Source organism: Prionailurus viverrinus, chromosome F1 (genome assembly GCF_022837055.1).
Source record: "Prionailurus viverrinus isolate Anna chromosome F1, UM_Priviv_1.0, whole genome shotgun sequence".
In the NCBI taxonomy this organism is placed as follows: Eukaryota; Metazoa; Chordata; class Mammalia; order Carnivora; family Felidae; genus Prionailurus; species Prionailurus viverrinus.
Window position 1 is genome coordinate 12329541 of NC_062577.1, and position 23366 is coordinate 12352906.

General features: G+C 36.6%; 1 protein-coding gene across 3 annotated transcripts in view; it reads left to right on the top strand.

Moving 5' to 3' along the window:
- SUCO (SUN domain containing ossification factor) overlaps nucleotides 1–21945 on the top strand; it is a 91732-nt gene extending 69787 nt beyond the window's left edge. For 2 of the 3 annotated variants that reach the window (XM_047840753.1, XM_047840752.1), the window contains 5 exons: nucleotides 709–813; nucleotides 3049–3203; nucleotides 3688–3779; nucleotides 18683–18738; nucleotides 19911–21945. In XM_047840753.1, coding sequence (XP_047696709.1) covers nucleotides 709–813; nucleotides 3049–3203; nucleotides 3688–3779; nucleotides 18683–18738; nucleotides 19911–20354 — 852 coding nt within the window. In that variant the 3' untranslated portion in view covers nucleotides 20355–21945. Of the gene's footprint in view, nucleotides 1–708; nucleotides 814–3048; nucleotides 3204–3687; nucleotides 3780–4062; nucleotides 4154–18682; nucleotides 18739–19910 lie in introns of those variants that run through there. The other variant, XR_007148213.1, reaches the window with a different exon arrangement.
- The last annotated feature ends 1421 nt before the right edge of the window (nucleotides 21946–23366 follow it).

The following is a 23366-nucleotide window of genomic DNA, read 5'->3' on the forward strand; positions in this document are numbered from 1 at the left end:
TACAGTGTCCCTAATATAGGTTCCTGACCATGAGTATGATGCATATTTCCCTAAAATATACATGCAAATGATATTTTAAATAAAGACATGTTTGTTGATTATCTAAGCTGGAAAGATAGGTGTTTTGATTGATATATTTTCATTGGGGATTAGTTTAGCATTGACAAGCTCATCAGTTGCGGGTTTTTGATTATGTGACATCCTAAGTTCCATCCTAATGTGCAGTAAAATAGAACTTTTAAAAGCTTGCTGTGAGCCTGCTTTATATACAAAAACATTTTTCAAAAAATTTTCAACATGTTTTTGTGCTTTGGTTGAAAAACACGTATTTGACGAAATGTTTTGCATATAGCTGAGTATATGCTTGTTTATACATATGGAGCCCAAATTAACTTGAAAAGTATTTTATTAACTTCTATTAGACAGTATTCTACATGGTAGCAGTAAATGGCAACATGATTTCTTGGAGGGAGAGGGGAAGGAGGGTTCAACAATCTCAGATTCTTTTTCTGTTTTGTTTTTTTAAATTTCTGGTCACACTTTACCATATTCATTCATTAAGAGCTTGCTATTAATATGGTTTTTTTTTAATTCTTGAGGAACTTAGTAATTTTTCCAGGTGTTTTTACTTGAATTTACAGCATATTTAAAGTACAGATGAAACTTGCACACACTCAAAAATAATACTTATTTCTTTCTTTATCATAGGATCAGCGGCAAACTGAAGCCATCCAGTTACTACAGGCACAATTGACCAACATGACACAGCTTGTTTCAAACCTATCGACAACAGTAGCAGAATTACAACGTGAGGTAATTGTTATTGCTGCTGTTGTAAGACAAACTGCATATGTAGAGGTTGCCATAAAGACAAGATTCTTAAGAATGTAGTGTCTAAGATCTTTAACCAAACAAAAGTGTCATTTATAGAGAACTTGTTCACAACACCAGAATGTGGCATTTTATAAAATTTTTTTTTTAATATTTATTTTGAGGGAGAGAGTACAAGCGCAGGTGGGGCAGAGAGAGAAGGAGACCCAGAATCCGAAGCAGGCTCCAGTCTGAGCTGTCAGCACAGAGCCCGACATGGGGCTCAAACCCACGAACCTCAAGATCATGTCCTGAGCTGAAGTTGGATGCTTAACCGACTGAGCCACCCAGGGGCCCCCAGGATGTGGCATTTTAAAGTTTATATATTAATAATGATAATCTTTTTGGAAAACAAGGCATTCATAGTTTAGGTCTTACCTAAAATATGGTTATAAGTCAATTCTGTTAGGCCTTTTTCAGACCACCGATACTTCATTTTCAGCTCAAAAAGTCTTCTTCAGTTGCTTAACAAAGCAAAAATTTTGTTGAATTATTAAGTATTTATTGAACATCCAGTGTATATGAAGTGTGAGCTATGTAGTCCTCGGGGCATACAGCAGTGAGGCCACATAAGTGCCTCTCTCCTGGGGGAGAGAGAGAATATATATAGTAAATATATGTTAGGGACAGTAGGATAGAAATGAAATGTGTGCATGTGGAGTGGCATGGCAAGGGTTGCTCCTTTAGAGTGATTTTGGAAGGCTTATTTATCTGAGGCGGTGGTGTTAGAACGTGAGTATTCAAGAAGACTTAGCAGCCACATGGGCCTAGGGTCCGAACAAACCTGTTACTAGCAGAACTAGGGCAAAGGACCCACGATTAGAAATAGTGTAACATGGGGCGCCTGGGTGGCTCAGTCGGTTAAGCGTCCGACTTCAGCCCGGGTCATGATCTCGCGGTCCGTGAGTTCGAGCCCCGCGTCGGGCTCTGGGCTGATGGCTCAGAGCCTGGAGCCTGCTTCCGATTCTGTCTCCCTCTCTCTCTGCCCCTCCCCCGTTCACGCTCTGTCTCTCTCTGTGTCAAAAATAAATAAATGTTAAAAAAATTTTTTTTTTTAAAAAGAAATAGTGTAATGTGACTCTGTTGATCAAGTGTCTGACTCTTGATTTTGACTCAGGTCATGATCTCATGGTTCGTGGGTTCAAGCCCTGCTTTGGGCTCTGTATTGACAGTGCAGAGCCTGTGTGAGATCCTCTCTGCCTCTTTCTCTGTTCCTCCCCTAATTGGTCTCTCTCTCTCAAAAAAATAAACTAAAATTAAAAAAAAGAAAGAAATAGTGTAATGTGTCTGAGGGTAGAAAGAAAGCTGGCATGGTTGGAGCGGAGTGAATGAGGGGAAGGAGGGTCAGGGATCCAGTCATGTAGGCCTTAGTAGGCAATGTAGAGTTTAAATTTTATTCTGATCATTGCAAGTCATTGGAAAGAATTAAGAAGTGACGTGGGTCGTCTCACTGACAACACTTTGAGAAGCTCCCCATTTGTTGTCCTGTGGAGAATTGCCTCTTGGGGAACAGCAAGAGCAGAAGTGAGGAGGAAACCAATTAGGATGCAGTTTCAGTAACCTGAGTGAGGTGATGTTGGTTTGGACTGAGATGTTAGAAGTGGATAACAGTGTGAAGTTGTGTTCAGGAAATATTTAAGAGAATGACAAGCCTTACTGAAAGATTGGATGTCTGGGACGAGCAACTAAGGATGACCCCCACGTTTTTGGCTTAAATAACTGGGTGATTGCTGGTTCAGTATTGTAAGACGACAAAGACTGGGCAGGAGCAAGATTTTTTTTTCCCTCCCTGAGGAAATAGTACAGATGGAAAGACACAGCAGATGTGGCAAAATGTTAACTTTGGTGAACATAGTGTGAAAGGCATGAATATGCTCATTGTGCTATTTTTTAAAGTTTTCCTTAGGTTTGAAAACGTTCAAAGAATTGGGGGGGAGAAAGAAGAAAAAGACATTGCCTCACAGTAGTACGTTTTCTAAGAACATGCCTTACATTTTATCATTTGGAAATACATTTTAAAAATGTTAAAAATGATTTGTCTTTTGATTTTTATATCCCACTATATTTTTTTCCTAGTATAATTTTTATACTATAATAATAATATAACAAAATTTAATGCTAATATAATATTTAATAATATATAAACTATGTAATAATTATTAACTCCTTTTCCATCAGGTTTCAGATCGACAGAGCTATCTTGTCATATCTTTGGTTCTCTGTGTTGTCTTGGGACTGATGCTTTGTATGCAGCGCTGTCGAAACCCCTCTCAATTTGATGGAGATTATATTTCAAAACTTCCTAAAAGTAATCAATATCCAAGCCCTAAAAGGTAATATCAGCATCTTATTTCACATTTTTTACTGTGTTTTTTACATTTTTGAGAAATATGACAGAATAAAGGAATACTGAGATAATTTTTCCCCCATATGATTGTCTTACAACTGCAGTGTTAAAACATCATTGGAACTAGAGAGATGGTCCTGTACCTGGAAGGTTCTGTAGCCCGGATTAAAGAGAAAACACTAATAGGAAGTGCATACCCTTGAAATGTTTTGGTTGTAAAGGATGCTCGAATGTGGAATTCAAAGGGAGAGGATAATAGATATTTTAATATAGCACCTTTTAGAGAATGACCTTTAAAGTTTGTTTTTTTTTTTTTTTTTACACATAATAAACAATAAGTGGAGTGTTACACTAGAGATCAGTATTCTGGGGCGTGTTTAATTCTCGATAGCTTCCATCAAGCCCCAACTGCAGAGTAAATTATATGTAGTTTACCCTGTTCTCAGTGTTGGTTTTTCTTCATGTTTTAGGTGTTTCTCTTCCTATGATGATATGAATTTGAAAAGGAGAACCTCATTCCCACTCATCAGATCCAAGTCTCTACAGTTAACTGGCAAAGAAGGTAGATTTTTGTGTAATATGTATACATACACATGAATGTGGCTTACTTCTGGCCTAAGTATAATGTCAGTGTTTTGTTCGAAACCATCTGCAACAGAATAGTGGGTACAAGTAACCTTTGTGTTTGTGCTGTGTCAAAGCTGCCTTATCATTTTCACACTTTATATATATATATATATATCTTTGTTCCTAAAAGCCTAGAGGGTGGGGAAGGGGGGCTTAGTTTAATTAGCCATTGGTAGCTTTATTTGCACCTGCTCCTGTTTAGAAGTATTTCTTTTTAGAAAGGGATGTTTGAGAAAGTTCAACAGATTTGGAAAACCTGAATGTGCTCCCATAGCATCCTGTGCTTATCTGCCTCCTCTTCTTGTACAGGTAGGACCCCTTTTGTCTCTAGTTTAGGACCATGAGGCACTTTCTGAAAAAAAATCTAGTCTACCTCTTATTTATAGGCCAGGGTCTATAATAGCGTTCCATTGTCTGACACTCAATACTTAAATTCAAATGAATGAATATGTACTGAGTGGCTGCTTTTCTGTATCCGTTCTTTTGTAATTTGTACTTATTATTATTTTTTGTAATTAGTACTTATTAAGAGACTTATATTTATAGCAGTATTAAAATAACCAAATTAATTGTATATTTCAGTTAGGAATGCTTTCTCAATTATTGGCTCCCCTTTCTTTAGGACTTAGTATGCAGCAGCATGTTTCAGCTGACTAACTCATTTGAGTGATCATTGCTGAGCATCACTGGTTTTACTGTTATCACAAAGCTTTACTGATTTAACCCATTACATATGTGCTTACTTACGATTAGTAAACCACTTCTTTCTTCCTGCCTTTTTCTCTTTTTCTTCTGTTGGCTGATTTTTTACTATAACTGAAAAAAATTTTTTAATTTATTTTTAAGTTTATTTACTTATTCTGAGAGACAGAGAGAGAGAGAGAGAGAGAGAGAGAGTGTGAGTGTGTGCAAGCAGGGGAGGGACACAGGGAGAGGGAGAGAATCCTAAGCAGGCTCTGCGCTGACCATGTGCAGCCCAATGTTGGCCTTGAACTCACAAACCCATGAGATCACGACCTGAGCCGAGATCAAGAGTCGGAAGCTTAACTGACTGAACCACCCAGGCACCCCTGTAACTGAAATTTTTGATTGAAGTGTTACATGTAAGAAAATGTAATTACATGTAAAGCTTGGTGAATTTTCTTTTTTTTTTAAATTATTTTACTTTATTTTTTTTTAATTTACATCCAAGTTAGTTAGCATATAGTGCAATAATGATTTCAGGAGTATAATCCAGTGATTCATCTCCTATATATAATACCCAGTGCTCATCCCAAATGCCTTCCTTAATGCCTCTTGCCCATTTAGCTCATCCCCCACCAAAAACCCCTTCAGCAACCCTCAGTTTATTCTCTGTATTTAAGAGTCTCTTATGTTTTTCCCCCTCCCAGTTCTTATATTATTTTTGCTTCCTTTCCCTTACATTCATCTGTTTTGTATCTTAAATTCCGTTTGAGTGAAGTCATGTGATACTTGTCTTTCTCTGATTAATTTTGTTTAGCATAATACAGTCTAGTTCCATCCATGTAGTTCCAAATGGAAAGATTTCATTCTTTTTGATTGCCGAGTAATACTCCATTGTGTATATATACCACATCTTCTTTATCCATTCATCAGTCAATGGACATTTGGGCTCTTTCCATATGGCTATTGTCCATAGCACTGCTATAAACATTAGGGTGCATGTGCCCCTTTGAAACAGCACACCTGTATCCTTTGGATAAATACCTAGTAGTGTAATTGCTGGATTGTAGGGTAGTTCTATTTTTAATTTTTTGAGAAACCTCCACACTTTTCCAGAGTAGCTGCACCAGCTTGCATTCCCACCAGCGGTGCAAAAGCGTTCCTCTTTCTCCGCATCCTCACCAACATATGTTGTTGCCTGAATTGTTAATTTTAGCCATTCTGACAGGGGGGAGGTGGTATTTCATTGTGGTTTTGATTTGTATTTCCCTGATGATGAGTGCTGTTGAACATGTTTTCATGTGTCTGTTAGCCAAAGCTTGATGAATTTTCATAAACCAAATGAACACACCTGTATGACAATACCCAGATTAAGATGGAGAACTTAGGGTGCCGGATGAATTTTATTACTTTATGTACCTCATGGAAATATATTAATTGTAAAGTATTTGTTTTTCTGTGACTGGTTTTTTTCACTGAACATCATGTCCTCTGGGTTCATCCACGTACATGCGACCAAATTTCCTTTCTTTCTAAAACTCAGTAATATTCTGTTTTCAGATACACCACAATTTGTTTATTTCATCTGTTGATAGGCATTTAGATTGTTTCCAGCTCTTGGCTATTGTGAATATTGCAGATATGAACATGAGTGTGCAAATATCTCTTTAAGACCTTGCTTTCAGTTCTTCTGTATGTATACTCAGACATTGGATTGCTATATCATCTGGTAGTTTTATTTTTTTTATTTTTTATTAAAAATATTTATTTTAGGGGCGCCTGGGTGGCGCAGTCGGTTAAGCGTCCGACTTCAGCCAGGTCACGATCTCGCGGTCTGTGAGTTCGAGCCCCGCGTCAGGCTCTGGGCTGATGGCTCAGAGCCTGGAGCCTGTTTCCGATTCTGTGTCTCCCTCTCTCTCTGCCCCTTCCCCATTCATGCTCTGTCTCTCTCTGTCCCAAAAATAAATAAAAAACGTTGAAAAAAAAATTAAAAAAAAATATTTATTTTAATGCTTATTTTTAAGAGAGGAAAACAGAGAGCACAAGTAGGGGAGGGGCAGAGAGAGACGGAGACCCAGAATCGGAAGCAGGCTCCAGGCTCGGAGCTGTCAGCACAGAACCTGACGCGGGGCTCGAACTCACAACCGTGAGATCGTGACTTGAGCTGAAGTCAGACACTTAATCGACTGAGCCATCCAGGTGCCCTGGTAGTTTTATTTTTTGAGGAAACTTTCCACTGTTTTCTATAGTGGCTGCCTATTATACAATCCCTCTAGCAGTATACGAGGGTTACAATTTTCTCCACATCCTCACCAACACTTGTTTTTGTTTGTTTGTTTGTTTTTGTTTTTTGGATAGTAGTCATCCTAATGGGTGTGGTGAATTCTCATTGTGGTTTTGATTTGCATTTCTCAGATAGAAATGTTGAGCGTCTTTTCATGTGCTTGGTGGACATTTGTAAATCATCTTTGGAGAAATATCCTTTGCCCACTTAAAAAACTTTTTTATTTGATATTTTTCTTTTTTAACTTTATTTAAATCCAAGTTAGTTAACATATAGTGTAATCATGGTTTCAGAAATAGAATTTAGTGATTCATCACTTATGTGTAACACCCAGTGCTTATCCCAGCAAGTGCCCTCCTTAATGCCCATCGCCCATTTAGCCCATCCCACCTCCCCTCCAGCAAGCCTCAGTTTGTTCTCTGTATTTAAGAGTCTAGGGGCACCTGTGTGGCTCAGTCGGTTAAGCGGCCAATTTCGTCTCAGGTCATGATCTCACAGTTCATGGGTTCAGTCCCTGTGTTGGGCTCTGGGCTGACAGCTCAGAGTCTGGAGCCTGCTTCAGATTCTGTGTCTCCCTCTCTCTGCCCCACCCCAGCTTGCTCTCTCTCTCTCTCTCAAAAATAAATAAACTTTAAGAAAAAAAAAGAGTCTCTTATGGTTTGCCTCCCTCTCTGTTTTTATTTTTCCTTCTATTTGGATTTTTTGTTAATTTCTTTATATATTCTGGATATTAATCCCTTATGAGATACATGATTTGCAAATGTATTTTCCCATTCCTTGGATCATTCTTTCACTCTCGATTTTGTTCTTTGATGGACAAATGTTTTTAAGTTTGACGAGGTCTCATTTGTCTATTTCTGCTTTTGTTGCCTATACTTTAGATGTCATATCCAAGAAATCATTGCCAAGTCTCGTGTCATGAAGTTTCCCCTATGTTTTCTTATAGGAAGTTTATAATTTTACACCTTAGATCTTTAATCCATTTTGAGTTAACTTTTATATATTGTGTAAGGTAAGGTCCAACTTCATTCTTTTGCATGTCAGTATCCAGTTTTCCCAGTACCATTTGTTGAAGAAACTGTTTTTTCCCCCATTGACTGGTCTTGTTACTTTTGTTGAAGATTATTTGACCATATGTGTAAGAGTTTATTTCTGCGTTCTTTATTCCATTGGTCTACTTATCTCTCTTAGTGCCACACCGTTTTGACTGTAGCTTTGTAACACATTTTGAAATCAGGGGTGTGAGCCCTCAAACTCCATTCATCTTTTTCAAAATGGCTTTTTCTATCTGAGGTTCCTTGAGATTCAATATAAATTTTAGGATGTATTTTTCTATTTCAACAAAAAAAAATATTGTTGGGATTTTGGTGGGGATTAGGCTGAATCTGTAGGTTATTTTGGTAGTATGGACATTGTTTAGTATGGACAGTATTAAGTGTTCCAGTCATGAATGTGAGATGTCTTCTCATTTGTTTGTATCTTCCTTAATTTCTTCCATCAATATTTTGTACTTTTATTACACATTCTTAGGCTTATTCCTAAGTAGTTTATTCTTTTTGATACTTTTATCAATGGAATTGTTTTCTTAATTTCCTTTTTGGATTGTTCATCATTAAAGTATAGAAATACAGCTGATTTTTGTGTTGATTTTGTATCCTGCAACTTTGCTAAATCCATTTATTAATTCTAATGTTGTTTTTTTTTTATTCTTTATTTTGAGGGAGGGAGGGAGGGAGAGAGAAAAAACACAAGTGGGGGAGGGGCAGAGAGAAGGAGATTCATATACGTGATTGCATCCCATTTCAATATTGTATAGTATTTCAGTAACTGACCAGTTCACAGTGTATTTATCCATTCTACTGCTACTTACAGTTGGGGCTATTATAGGTAATGCTGCTGTAAACATTCCTTTGTATACTGGAACATAGTTGTATGAGTTTCTCTAGGAATATTACTTATATTTAACACTGCTGGGTTGTAGGTCATGTTTATCTGCAAACGAACAGATAATGGTAGACTTTTCCAAAGTGGTCATAACAGAGTATGCTTCTACTAGTGCCTTGAGAATTTCCATTATTCTACATTCTTGCCAACAAACACTGGATTCTCAGGTTGTAAAGTGTTCGTTAATATTATCACAGTTATAATTTGCATTTGCCTGATTACTAATGAAGTTGAACAACTTTACTTTATGCCTTTTAGTCATTTGACTTTCCTGGACAACTGTAAGTTTTTTGCCTGTTCTTCTGTTAGATTGTTTATCTCTTTTGTACTGGTTTATAATTTTTAAGATTGTAATCATACTCATTGGTTGGTTAAGTATGTTGCAGATATTTTATTTCACTTTGAGATTTGTCTTGTAATTGGAGTCTTTTAAATAAGAGAAGCTCCTCTTGATTTCAATATAATCAAATATATGGGGTTTTCCCCCCATTCCTCAAAAAATGGTGGTTAGTGCTTTTTATCTCCTGTTAAACAGAATTTTTTTCTCCAGGTTTATGGATGATACTGTTATAATTTTCTTTTAAATGTTTACTTCAGTTTTTATTTTTAGTTCTTTAATCTACTTAGAATTGATTTTTTTGTATGTGACCTTCGGTAGGAATTCCAACGTAAAATTTTATATAAATATATTCATTTATTTTGGGTTTCTTGGCCATTATTGACTGTTTATGTTTTCATATAAATTCAGAATTATCTATTAAATGTTTCATCACAAACAAAATTTAATTGAGATTATAGTAACTGAATATCAGTTTGGGAAGGATATAAGCATTATCTCTGTTTACTCTAAAAAGGTCAAACTTTTGGGAGCTTTATTCCTAGAGTATTTTTTGATGCTGGTAAATGGTATTGTGTGCACGCGCGCGTGTGTGTGTGTGTGTGTGTGTGTGTGTGTGTATTGCTGGTATGTAGAAATACAATAGATTTTGGTATTATTGAGATTAGCTGTGTGCTTATTCATTTTCCCTGGATCTGTCCATTTCTGATAGATAGGTATTAAAGCCTCTACCTATATCCTCTTGCAGTATTAACCTCTTTATCATTATGAAATGCTGCTCTTTATCCCTGATAATTACCTTTTTCTGAAATCTGCTCGGTCTGAAAGTAATATTCCTAACTCTGCTTTTTTTTTTTTATTTGTGTTAGCATGGTATATCTTTCTTTATCTCTATACTTTTAATCTATACCTTTATATTTAAAATGGGTTTCTTGTGAAAATAATCCCATTTACAATTGCACCAAAAATAATAAAATACATAAGAATAAACTGAACCAAGGAGCTAAAAGACCTGTACTCTGAAAACTATAAAACACTGATGAAAGAAATTGAAGATGGCACAAACAAATGGAAAGATATTCCATGCTCATGGGTTGGAAGAACCAATATTGTAAAAATGTCCATACTACCCAAAGCAATCTATAGATTTAATGCAATCCCTATCAAAATACCAACAACAATTTTCACAGAACTGGAACAAATAATACTAACATTTGTATGGAACTACAAGGATCCGAAATAGCTAAAGCAATCTTGAAAAAGAGGAACAAAGCTGGAAGCATCACAATCCCAGATTTCAAGATATACCGCAAAACCATAGTAATCAAAACAGTATAGTTATGGCACAAAAATAGACACATATGTCAATGGAACAGAGTAGAGAGCCCAGAAATAAATCCATGCCTATATGGTCAGTTAATATATGACAAAGGAGGCAAGAATATACCGTGGGGAAAAGACAGTCTTTGCAACAAATGGTGCTAGGAAAACCAGACAACTACATGCAGAAGAATGGAGGTGGACTACTTTCTTACACCATCCACAAAAATAAACTGAAAATAGAGTAAAGTTCTAAAATGTGAGATCTGAAACCATAAAACTCCTAAAAAAATATATTTTAAAAAGAACATAGGCAGTAATTTCTTTGACATTGGCCATAGAAACATTTTTCTAGATAGATAGTCTAGATAGGCAAGGGAAACAAAAGCAAAGTTAAAGTATTGAGACTACATCAAAATAAAAAGCTATTGTACAGCAAAGAAAACCATGAACAAAGTGATAAGGCAACCTACTGAATGTGAGAAGATATTTCCAAGTGATCATTAATTTGCGAAATATATAAAGATTTTATACAACTCAGTATCATGAAACCCAAATAATGCAATTAAAATTGGGCAGAGAACTTGAGTAGACATTTTCCCATAGAAGACCTACAGATAGCCAACAAACACATGAAAAGATGTTCAACATCACTAATCATCAGAGAAACGCAAATCAAAACCATAATGAGATAACTGCCTCATACCTGTCAGAATGGCTAAAATCAAAAGCACAAGAAACAACAAGTGTTGGCAAGGATATGGAGAAAAAGGAACCCTCATGCACTGTTGGTGGGAATGCAAACTGGTGTAACAACTGTGGAAACAGTATGAAGGTTCCTCAAAAAATTAAAAACAGAATTACCATATGATCCAGTAATTCCACTACTGGATATTTACTCAAAGAAAATGAAAACACTAATTTGAAAAGATATATGCATCCTTATGTTTATTGCAGCATTATTTACAATTGCCAAGATATGGAAAAAAACCTGTGTCTATCCATAGATGAATGAATAAAGATGTGGAGTATATATATACATGGAATGTTACTCAGCTGTAAGAAAGCATGAGATCTGGCCATTTGCAACAACCTGAATGGACCTGAAGAATATGATGCTAAGTGAAATAAATCAGACAGAGAAAGACAAATGCCTATGATTTTACTCATGTGGAATTTAAGAAACAGAGAAAGAAAAAAGAGACTCTTAAATATACAGAACAAACTGGTGGTTGTCAGATGGAAGATGGGTATGGGGGATGAGTATAATAGGTAAAGAGGATAAAGAGTATACCTGATGAACACGGAGTAATGTATTCAATTGTTGAATCATTATACTGTACACCTGAAACTTATATAACACTGTATATAAATGTTTTAAAAAATTGAACCAGGTTCTTGAAAACAACATATAGTTGCATCTTGTGTTTTGATCAGCTCTTACAATCTTTGTCTTTAAATTGGTGTATTTAGACTGTTGATGTTTAAAGTGATTGTTGATATAGTTGGATTAATATTTACCATGTTTATTATTTGTTGTCCTTATTCTTTGTTCCAATTTTGTCTTTCTGAATTTTTAAAAAATGTTTATTTTTGAGAGAGAGAGATAGCATGAGCAGGGGAGGAGCAAAGAGAGAGAGATACACAGAATCCGAAGCAGGCTCCAGGCTTTGAGCTGTCAGCACAGAGCTCAGTGTGGGGCTCGAACTCACAAACCGTGAGACCATGACCTGAGCCGAAGTCGGACGCTTAAACTGAGGCACCCAGGCGCCCCCCCCCACCAATTTTGTCTTTCGTACTTTCTCTGCCTTTTGTGCTTTTAATAAAGCATTGTACATAATCCCATATTTTCTCAGTTCTATTACTTTTCCTAATGGTTGCCCTAGAGTTTGCAATATACATTTACAACTAATTCAAGTCTACTTTCAAATAACACTATACCACTTCATGGGTAGTACAACTATTTTATAATAACACAAATATTTTTTTTCTCTTTTTCTTTTTTTGTCAAAATATTTGTAATTTCTCCCATCCATCCCTTGCTGTCATTCACTTCACTTCCATGGAAGCATATATATACATAAGCATATTCAAGTACATTTTTGCTATTACTGTTTTGAACAAACTGTTATCTGTTAGATCAATTAAGATTAAGAAAAAGGTTGATTTTACCTTTAATTATTCCTTCTTTGAAGCTCTTCCTTTCTTTATGTAGATATCAGTTTCTGACCTATATTGTTCTCTAACTTTCTGAAGAACTAATTTTAACATTTTTTTGCAAGGCAGGTTTATTGCAACAAATTCCCTCAATTTTTTGCTTGTCTGAGAAAGCATTCCTCCCTCACTTGTGAAGGATAATTTCATAGGATATAGAATTCTAGATTGGTTTGTTTTTTCTCTCAATACTTTAAGTATTTCGTTCACTCTCTTGCATGATTTCTGAGGACAAGTCAGATGTAACTTGTCTTTGCTCTTCTAGTGAGGTGTGTTTTTCTTCTGACTTTTCAGGAGTTTTTCTGTATCTTTGATTTTTTTGAAGTTTGTATGTGATATGTCTAGGTGTAGTGTTTTGGCATTTTTTCTGCCTTGTGTTGTCTGAGCTTCCTAGATCTGGGTTTTGGTGTCTGGCATTAATTTGGGGGAAATTCTCATTCTTTATTACTTCAGATCTTTCTTTTCCTTTCTCTTATTCTTGTCCTTCTGGTATGCTCATTACACACGTTACACATTTTGTAGTTGTCCTGCACTTTTTGGATATTCAATTCTAGGTTTTTTTTTCTTTTTTTTCTTTGCTTTTTGTATTTATGTGTGTGATTTCTTTTTCCAGGATTTTATTTAAATTCAAGTTAGTTAATATACAGTGTAGTGTTGGTTTCAGGAGTAGAATTCAGTGATTCATCACTTACATGTGACATCCAGTGCTCATCCCAGCAAGTAGCCTCCTTAATGCCCATCATCCATTTAGCCCATCCCCCCACCCAACACCCCTCCAGTAACCCTTAGTTTGTTCTGTGTATTTAAGAGTCTCTTATGGTTTGCCTCCCTCTGTTTTTATCTTATTTTTCCTTCTCTTCCCCTGTGTTCATCTGTTGTGTATCTTAAATTCCACATAGGAGCAAAGTCATATGGCATTTGCCTTTCTCTGACTAATTTTGCTTAGCATAATACACTCTAGTTCCATCCGTATTGTTGCATATGGCAAGATTTCATTCTTTTTTGATCGCCAAGTATTATTCCATTGTATGTATACACCACATGTTCTTTATCCATTCATCAGTTGATGGACATTTGGGCTCTTAACACACTTTGGTTATTGTCAGTAGTGCTGCTATAAACGTTTGGGTGCATGTGTTCCTTTGAAATAGCACACTTGTATCCTTTGGATAAGTACCTAGTAGTGCAATTGCTGGGTCGTAGGGTGGTTTTATTTTTAATTTTTTGAGGACCCTCCATGCTGTTTTCCAGAGCCGCACCAGTTTGCATTCCCACCAGCAGTGCAAAAGAAATCCTCTTTCTCTGCATCCTCGCCAACATCTGTTGTTGCCTGAGTTATTAATTTTGTTTATTTATTTTTAAAATGCCATGTAATTATTTGTTGAAAGGTGGGGTATAACATAGTGGTGAGGTGTGGTGGTAAAGGAAGCATTCTGTAGTCCTATGATTAGGCCTCAGGCTTTTGGTGAGCTTTTGTTCCTGACTGTAAACTTCACCAGTGCTTCTCAGCCTTCCCCTTTCCCTTAGGCAGGTTAGGCTCCAATAAAACACCAGTAGGTGCGACTCTACTGAAATAGATCTCCTAAAGTCAGACCTTGTTAAGAAAAACAGATGGGGTGCCTGGATGGCTCAGTCGGTTAAGTGTCCGACTTTGGCTCAGGTCATGATCTCGCAGTTCATGAGTTCCGGCCCTATGTTGGGCTGTGTGCTGACAGCTCGGAGCCTGGAGCCTACTTCAGGTTCTGTGTCTCCTTCTCTGCCCCACTCGTGTTCTGTTTGGCTCGCTTTCAAAAATAAATAAACATTAAAAAATTTAAAACCTCACAAAACTGTGGGGGCTCCCCTCTTGGAGTCCCCCTTGGACTTTCTTTTTTTTTTAATTTTTTTTTTAATCTTTATTTTTGAGAGAGAGAGAGAGAGTACAAGCAGGGGAGGAACAGAGAGAGAGGGAGACACAGAATACGAAGCAGGCGCCAGGCTCCAAGCTGACATCAGAGAGCCTGATGTGGGCTCGAACTCACAGACTGAGAGATCATGACCTGAGCCAAAGTCAGAAGCTTGGCCAATTGAGTCACCCAGGTGCCATCCCCCCTGGGACTTCTTAACTTACAGATATATCCACACTGAACATCCAGCAATTTATCAATTGTAGTTCAGGTTTTCCTACCCAGGCACTGTTCCCACAGAGGTTTCTGCCCAGGCAATTTGTGATTGTATCTGCCTATCTCCAGGTTTTGTGACAGCAGTTTTCCTTGTGACCTCACTTCTCTGAAGTATCTAAGAAGAGTTATTTTTCAGTTTGTTCAGTCTTATACTTGCTGTTATGGCAGAGTGGCAACTTCTGTGAATACAGGCACACCTTTGAGACTAAAGAGAATTTTGTTTCTTCCTTTCTAATCCGTGTAGTTTTTATTTGCTCTGTTTCCCTAACTGCAGTGGCAGTTTTTTAAATGTTGAATAGAAGTGGTTGGTAGGCACCTTTGTCTTGTTCCCATTCTTAAAGGGAAAACTCTTAGTGTTAAGGATTATGTGTGTCATAGGTGTTTTGTAGATATCTATTATCTAAGGAAGTTCCTCTCTCCTGTTTTTTTTTTTAAAGTTTATTTTTGAGAGAGAGAGCGCGTGAGCACAAGTTGGGGAGGGGCAGAGAGAGAGGCAGAGAGAGAATCCCAAGCAGGCTCTGCTGTCAGCGTAGAGTCTGACGTGGGGCTCAATCCCACGAAACTCTGAGACCATGACCTGAGCTGATATCAAGCGGCAGAGGCTTAATGAACTGAGGCACCCAGGCACCTCCCTCTCTCTTCTTAGTTTGCTGATAGTTCCTCTCCCCATGAATCTGTTTAATTTTACCAGATACTTTTTCAGCTTCTTTTAAGATGATCGTTTCTAATCTCTTATTAAAATTATACTAATTGATTTTCTGGAGTCATACTCTTATTACATTCTTAGTAAATACAAGTTGGCATGATATGTTATTTACATGTGTGTTTTTTGTGTCTATATTGTTAATTTCATGTAATTCTGTTTGATACTACTTAGGAATTTTGCTGTCTATTGTTCATGAATAAGATTAGTATATAATTTTTTATTTCTCAGATTGTTGGGTTTTGTTGTGTATAAAGCTTATATTATAAAACCAGATGGCCAGTGCTCTCTTATTTTCTCAGGAAGAGTTTAAAATTATAATTATTTCTTTTTTGAATTATTAGTCACATAGGTCCAGTCCAGAATCTTCTTTGTAAAAGGCTTTTAATTCAGGTTATATGAACCTGATTTTTTTTGTCAATTTAAATTAAAAATTTCCATGAACTTTTCCATTTCGTCTAAATGTTAAAATTTATTAGCATAAAGTTATTCATGTATCTTTTATCTAGTGACTGTTTTTATTATTCCTCGCTTTCCTTGAAACTTTTTGTTAGAGAAGAAGGACATTCTTTTTTGCTATCAGTAGAATAGAAGTTGTGCATTATTTTTAACATGTTCTGGTACCTTAGAATTTACAAATACTCATCGAAGTCTGCAGTTAACCCGTTCTTTCACCTTTTCTTGAATAATACAAAGATCTTTTATCCCCAGCTTGCTATATATGTTACTGTTTTGTGTATTTAAATTCTATTTGTTTTGCTTGGTAGACAATTATTATTTTTTACACTAGCGTTCATTTACATTTATCCACAGATATACTGATTTCTTAGTTCTTCAGTTATTTGAATCTCTCATTTAGTATCTTTTATCAATAGTGGGAAAATTGTTATTGTTGTTTTTTGAGAGAGAGTATGCTCCTGTGCTTGTGTGCGAGTTGGCGGCGGGGGCGGGGGGCAGTGGGGAGAGAGAATCTTAAGCAGGCTCCATGCCCATCACGGAGCCCAACAAAGGGCTCAATCTCACCACTGTGAGGTCATGACCTGAGCTGAAATTGAGTTAGACACTTAACCAGCTGAGTCACCCAGATACCCCAATACTGGAAAATTCTTAACCACTTCCCCCCAAAATATTACCTCTACCTCATTCTCTTTTAGAGTCTCCATTTAATTAAATCTTTCTCAGTTTATCCCCCTTGTCTCCTAAACTCTGTTCTTTTTGCCATTCTGTGCTATATTTGGATGATTTCTTCTGATCTCTTTTCCAGGCCACACATTCTTCAGCTATCTGTAGTCTGCTGTTAAATTCTTCCATTAAGGTTTTAATTTCAGTTATTACATTTTCCATTTCTAGGAATTCTTTTAGTATTTTTTTAAACATCTAGGTTCCTTTTGTGTTTCCTTCAGATATTTTCAAGCTTGTTTTTTATTTAAACATAGTAAGTATAACTGCCTTTGTGGTCTGTGTTTGATAATTCTAATATCTTAAATCTTTGTGAGTCTGTTCATTAATTGTCTCTGCAGCCTCTTGCTCAGGTGCTTAGTGTCTTTCTGTGCTTTGTGTTGGTCCTTCTCTTTGAAAAATTATTTGTAGGGATAATTTGAGAGCTAAAAGGTAGGTCTTTATTCCAGAGAGAACTTGTGTTTGCTTTACATTCACAATACTTTATATTTATGCCATGAGGTTACTTGGACCACCAGGTGGTCCCTGCATCGCATGGGTTAATTCTTTCTCTGAGGGTATATAGTTCTTTAGAGTCCCAGCTTACTGTGAGGAGAGTCAGGGTATCTTACTAGACTGTTACTTTGGGTGGGCCCTAAGGTTTGATTTCTGATTCATTACCTTGATACCATTAGACCTGAAGTTCACATACTCTTGCATTGGCAAATGCCATCAGGACAGAAGTGACTTTTGTGTTCCACTTGACTATCAGGATTCCTGTTTTTCATTCACATTTGGAATGGAGATTACCTACTTGATCTTGGCCGCTCTTCAGAGCTTTTAGTGATTTTTGTTTTTTAAAATCCATATTTTAGCTGCATTGAGCAGAGAAGGTGATTGATCTGAGTAACAGTTAACAACCATTTCTAGAAGTAGGTGTCATTTTTTTAAAAAAATTGACTTGAGTAAGATTAGTAATCTGATAGAAATGACTAAAGAGGAATGTCTTTATACTTTTGGTAGATTTTTATGAATTTGATATAGTTTATATATTTTGATACTTTTATGTATTTGATGACTGTCAACAGATTTCTAAGACATAATGTAAAAAAACTGTAATTGGTTGAATCATGTTATTAGTTAATTTGCAGTATATGAAGTTTTATAGTGAATTTTGCAACTTATAAACTTCTGGCTCTGTCAGACCATACATTGTTTACTTTTAATGGGTTGAATGAGTCTGAAATCTCATTTATCTTGTCAGTCAAATGTCTTGTCAAGATGTGTATCTTGTCAGTGTCAGAGTGGTATACAGCTGTCTTGAATGTGCTTAATGAAATCTTAGAAACCTAAAATGAATATTTCTAATTTACTCACCTTGCCAGAAGTATTTATTCATTATTGTTTATGATTATATTCATTATTATAATTATAATTATGTATTCATTATTGCTTATAATTTATATTGCATGCTTAAGCTATTTTTAGATTTTGGAGTTCATAGTTTCAGTCACAGTAAAATACAATTAGAAAAAGCGTCTTAAATCTGTTTTTTGTGTGTATGCTCTTTTAACTGGCTTTCATACCTGGTCACAACTGCTTGTTGTACATGATTAACCCACATTTGTGACACAGTGTAGTTTAGTCTTTTAGGGAAATACTCAAATGATCTGTAGGTTTGTTATTAGCTTACCTGGTGATGTTATACTTCTCATCAGGTAAGAGGTTAGGGCTGGGCCCAAGGAAGGATCCTTACTGTGTTGGCTGATAGCTAGCTGTCTGTCAGTTAGAAACTTAGGGAAGTTATTTGAAGGTGACCAGTCAAGCCCAAAATAAGAATGGTACCATCTCCCACCTTGTTACTTTTCACTAATTTAAAATGCATAAATATATGCTTAATCTGGTATAATTATAAATTCATTGGATCTGTTAGGAAAATAATCACTAAAGGATAATATGTAATATTTTATAGTGTTTATCATGCATAATCTACTTTACATTTTAAATCTTTTTTAAAAATTTTTTCTTATAGTAGACCCAAATGATTTGTACATCGTAGAACCCCTCAAGTTCTCTCCAGAAAAAAAGGTAATATTTTGATCCTTTTTAAGTATATTGTATTACTTGGTACTAGACAAGGAAATAGCTTGAAAGGTTTTATATAACTGGTCCTTAAATTCTACTGTTTATTTTCAGTTATAGTAATAACACAAATAAATGTTACAAAGGTCAGCAAACTATGACTCACAAGCTGTATCTGGCCTGTGGCCTGTTTTGTATGGGCCTGGAGCCATCTTTAAAGGGTTGTAAAATAAAAAAAAAATATGCAAGAGAGACAGTATGTGAAATACAAAGCCTAAAATACTTACTGCCTGGCCCTTTACAGAAAAGGTTTGCTTTTCTGTGAAGCAAGTTTATGTGAGAAAGCAAGTTATGTGAGAAAACTGAAACTCGGAGATTTTGTCTTCTTGAAATGATCCATTAAATGAGTAGCAAAACTCAAAATAATACTATGATTTTTTCCGTTTTGCCTCTCAAAGTAAGTTGTACTCTTTTTGATTAGAGGTGATGGTCTCTAGGTGAAAGAACTTGGACTTGAGAGACAAATAAACCCAGGATTCAATCCCAACCTGGCCACTTGCTGTGTTGTAACTTGAGCAGAGAACCAAACCTGTGGACCTTGGTTTTCTCATTTAGTAACCAGGGATAAAGTACCCCCTTCTCAGGGTTGGTAAGGAAGATACACCTGAAAGCAACTTGTGTGGTACCTGGTGCTTAGTAGGTACACAGCTGTTAGTTATCACCCCCTAAGTCTATTGTCAGAGGTGGCAGCTAAGAGGGTTTTTTTTTTTTTAATGTTGTGTTTAGTTTTTGAGAGAGCCTGCGCGAGTGTGTGCTAGTGGGGGAGGGGCAGAGAAAGAGGGGGACAGAAAATCTGAAGCATGACAGGGTGACAGCAGCGAGCCCAGTGCAGAGCTTGAGCTCACAAACCGTGAGCTCATGACCTGAACCGAAGTCGGACGCTCAGCTGACTAAGCCACTCCGGCACCCCAAAAGAGTTTTGACTGAGTGTATTTACAAAATGAGAAGGTAATGGTGGTATCTATGCAGAACATAACAGGACGTCACGCTGTTCATAATGCTGTTTCACTTTTCACTGGGAGCTGGCACTTTCCTCCATTAGTTCAGCTCTCCAGGTGTTTTGAGAGGTTAACTATTGGAAGTCTAATAACTACCCTTTTTAAAAATTTGTGTTCTAGAAAAAACGCTGCAAGTACAAAACTGAAAAAATTGAAACCATAAAGCCGGCAGACCCACTGCACCCGGTAGCCAATGGAGACCTAAGAGGAAGGAAGCCCTTTATGAACCAGAGAGACTTTTCTAATATGGGCGAAGTTTATCACTCTTCTTACAAGGGCCCTCCATCTGAAGGAAGCTCAGAAACATCATCACAGTCTGAAGAGTCTTATTTTTGTGGCATTTCAGCTTGCACAAGTCTGTGCAATGGACAGTCCCAAAAGACAAAAACTGAGAAGAGGGCTTTAAAACGAAGGCGATCTAAAGTCCAAGACCAAGGAAAACTGATAAAAACTCTAATACAGACTAAGTCAGGATCATTGCCGAGCCTGCATGACATAATCAAAGGAAACAAAGAGATCACCGTGGGAACATTTGGTGTCACAGCAGTCTCGGGACATATCTAAAATGAAGAGAACTTTTCATACTGGAGACTTTTTTTCGTTGTTCTTTGAAGAACAGTCTGTGGTATTTGAAGGGTTTGGGGGAGGGGGAAAATATTAATGGGAAAAGTATTCAGAAATTATGGTTTCTGCCTTTTTAAAACAGTAGGTGGGATTGTGTCAATCTTGGTTAATGAGCTGCAGTTTTACAAGGCTGATCACTTCCTACAGGGACAATGGTAGACATTTTATAAAGATGTTTTTTCACAGATTAATTACTGGGACAAACATAATTTGGAAGCCCAGTTCCTTTGGGTGGGATAGGAATGAAAGCCTAAACCTCTTCCTTTAGCTTTGTTCCTATTTCTTGCACCTTCCCATATTTATGTGCCTTTCGTCTATTTATAACGCCACTGGAAGAGGAGGGAGAACTTTTTCTGTCGTTTGATTTCTTTTATAACTTTGTTAGTTTTTTGAAGCTGCAAACACTACAAGGCTTTAAGGTGATCTGTGCCTGAAGTTCAGTAATGTGGGTCAGACAGTGTAAAGTCCTACAGACTTGCCGACTAGACTTCTGTTTAGCAAACTCACTGGAAACAAAAAAATTGCTGGAATTTTTAAGTCTTACTCTTTTTGGTAAATGGCGATACTGGTATTTTCATTTAACTTATTCACACTAGTTTTTCTCTAGTTACTAAATGAGAAAAAAGCCTACAAGATCTTTTCTTGCAAGTGACTGGTATTTGCAAATAAATTTTTTATAAATTCACCTTTTAGACACATTTAACCATTTGTAAAGGATTTCTTTAGCTACATTACATTTTAAACATTCACAATAAGCACTAATCCTCCAGACTTTCTGGTCAGTGTTTCCTGTTACTGCAGATGGAACATTTGAAGGTTTGTCAAATGAGCCCAGGTCTCATGTGATATAATCACTGCCTATGTCCATATACCCGGAACCAGTTAGTGAGTTTGTCAAACCTTGTCTAATTGGTCAAGTCTAAAGGGATTATTATTCCTTGATGTTTGCTTTGTATTGGCTACAGATGTGCAGAGGTATACATGTGCGATGTCAATGTGTCTGTCTTCATTTTGTCTTTTTTCTTTAAAAATAATTGGCAGCGACTGTATTTGAAGAAAATGATTTCTTAGTGTGTGTTTGTACAGTAATGAGTGAAAGTGGAAAGTTTCTTTTTGAAAGGGAGCGAATTGACCATTTTGTGTTGTAAGATTTAAGTTATAACTTATTGAGCACTTTTAGTAATAACTTTTTAAATCTGTCTAATACCTTTCTGGGGGTATTGTTTGTAATGTGACCTATTTAAAGCCTTTTTTTGTTTGTTTAAGTTGCTGCTTTTAGGTTAACAGTATGTTTTAGATGATTTAAATTTTTTTCCAGTCTGTACAATTAGCCATTCAGAGCAGGAGGGCCTGATTGTATAGAAACTCACTGAAAAGAGGTCCAGAGGGGAGCGGAGCGAGGGCGGGAAGTTCCACATCCGTGTCAGCACCCAGTGTTGTGGAAAGATGACTTTCAATATGTAACTACAGAGCTGTAGTGCCATTAGAAACTGTGAATTTCCAAATAAATCCGAACACTTGTCTTTATTAATTACTGGCTCTTCTGTTCTTTAAAGGAGAACTTAACAAATGTATTCACTCTGAACACAGATTGAAGTTTTGCCGCTTTGAAAACTAAATACAGCAACATCCCATTACATAATTGATCACATTTAAGGCAACTCTAAACTGACTGAACTTACACATAAACATTTTGTTCCCTGTACAATCAAAATTTCACCATTTGAAACACAAAAAGGACAGTTTTGATCTTTATTCAGGGGAATACATGTCTGTGTTTTCCTCTTATCAGGTGCCATCTTGAGGACGATTAATTTTTCATTGTTTCCACATTTTACAATTTGGGGTTTATTTTTCCTCTCTGAGGTTAGGCCCGCATGAGGAGAAAAAAAAGTTCTTGCCATTTGTAGATTTGCACCTGGTAAGAAGCAGTGTATACATAATAAGCCCTCAGAGGTCCTTGAGAGTCAACCTCATTCTATTTTATTTCTTGTAACATTAGGCATTAAAACAGCATACAATGAAAGGAAACTGGGGGATTTTAAGAGCAAAGATGCCAAGTAAAGTGGTTCCTTTAACTGGGTTTTTAAAAACATTGTGTTACACATACATAGAATTTGAGGAATTAGTTTTTTGTAAGTCTTGTATGGGAAAACAGCGGTTCTCTACTCTCTGCCACTACACCACCCCCCCCCCCCACCACCACTGCCTTTTCCCACCAAGGATTGTTTGCTTTGCAACATCATCCTTTTCAGCTCTTGTCTTATTTTACCACTTAATGGTTTTCCAGTTTAAGAGGTGTTCTCAGTTTGAATATATAAGCTTACATACATGAATATGAAGTAGATCTATTTGTTAACCTACTTGGACAAATCTACGTAAGATTGCAGTATATGAAGTAACATGTCAATTTAGAAATACTGCTTTTCTAAAATCTATTTTCATAGGGGGTGCCTGAGTGGCTCAGTCAGTCAAGTGTCCAATTCTGGATCTCAGGGTCTTGAGTTCAAGCCTTCCATTGGGCTCCACGCTGGGTATGGAGCCTACTTAAAAAGGAATGAATGAATGAATCTGCATTTCATAGAACAAATTTATTAAAAACCTCATGCTTTTCCCCAGCTTTTTAATTTGAAAATTTTAAAATCCATAGAAAAGTTGAATATCCATTCACCTTTACCCAGATCCAGCAGTTAACATTTTTAGTTTGTTTTTTCTGTGTGTGTGTCTGTGTGTTGTGTGTCTATTTGCATACACAGCCATGCACAAAACATTATTTTGGGTGAACCATTTGGAAGTCGGGACACTATGACCCTTCACCCCTAAATGCTTAAGCATGTGTTTCCTAAGAATAAGGACATTCAGCTATGTAGCCACAATACTAGTATCATGCCTAAGAAAGTTAATAATTCCAGAATCTAATACACAGTCTGTAGTCAGATTTTTCCAGTTGTC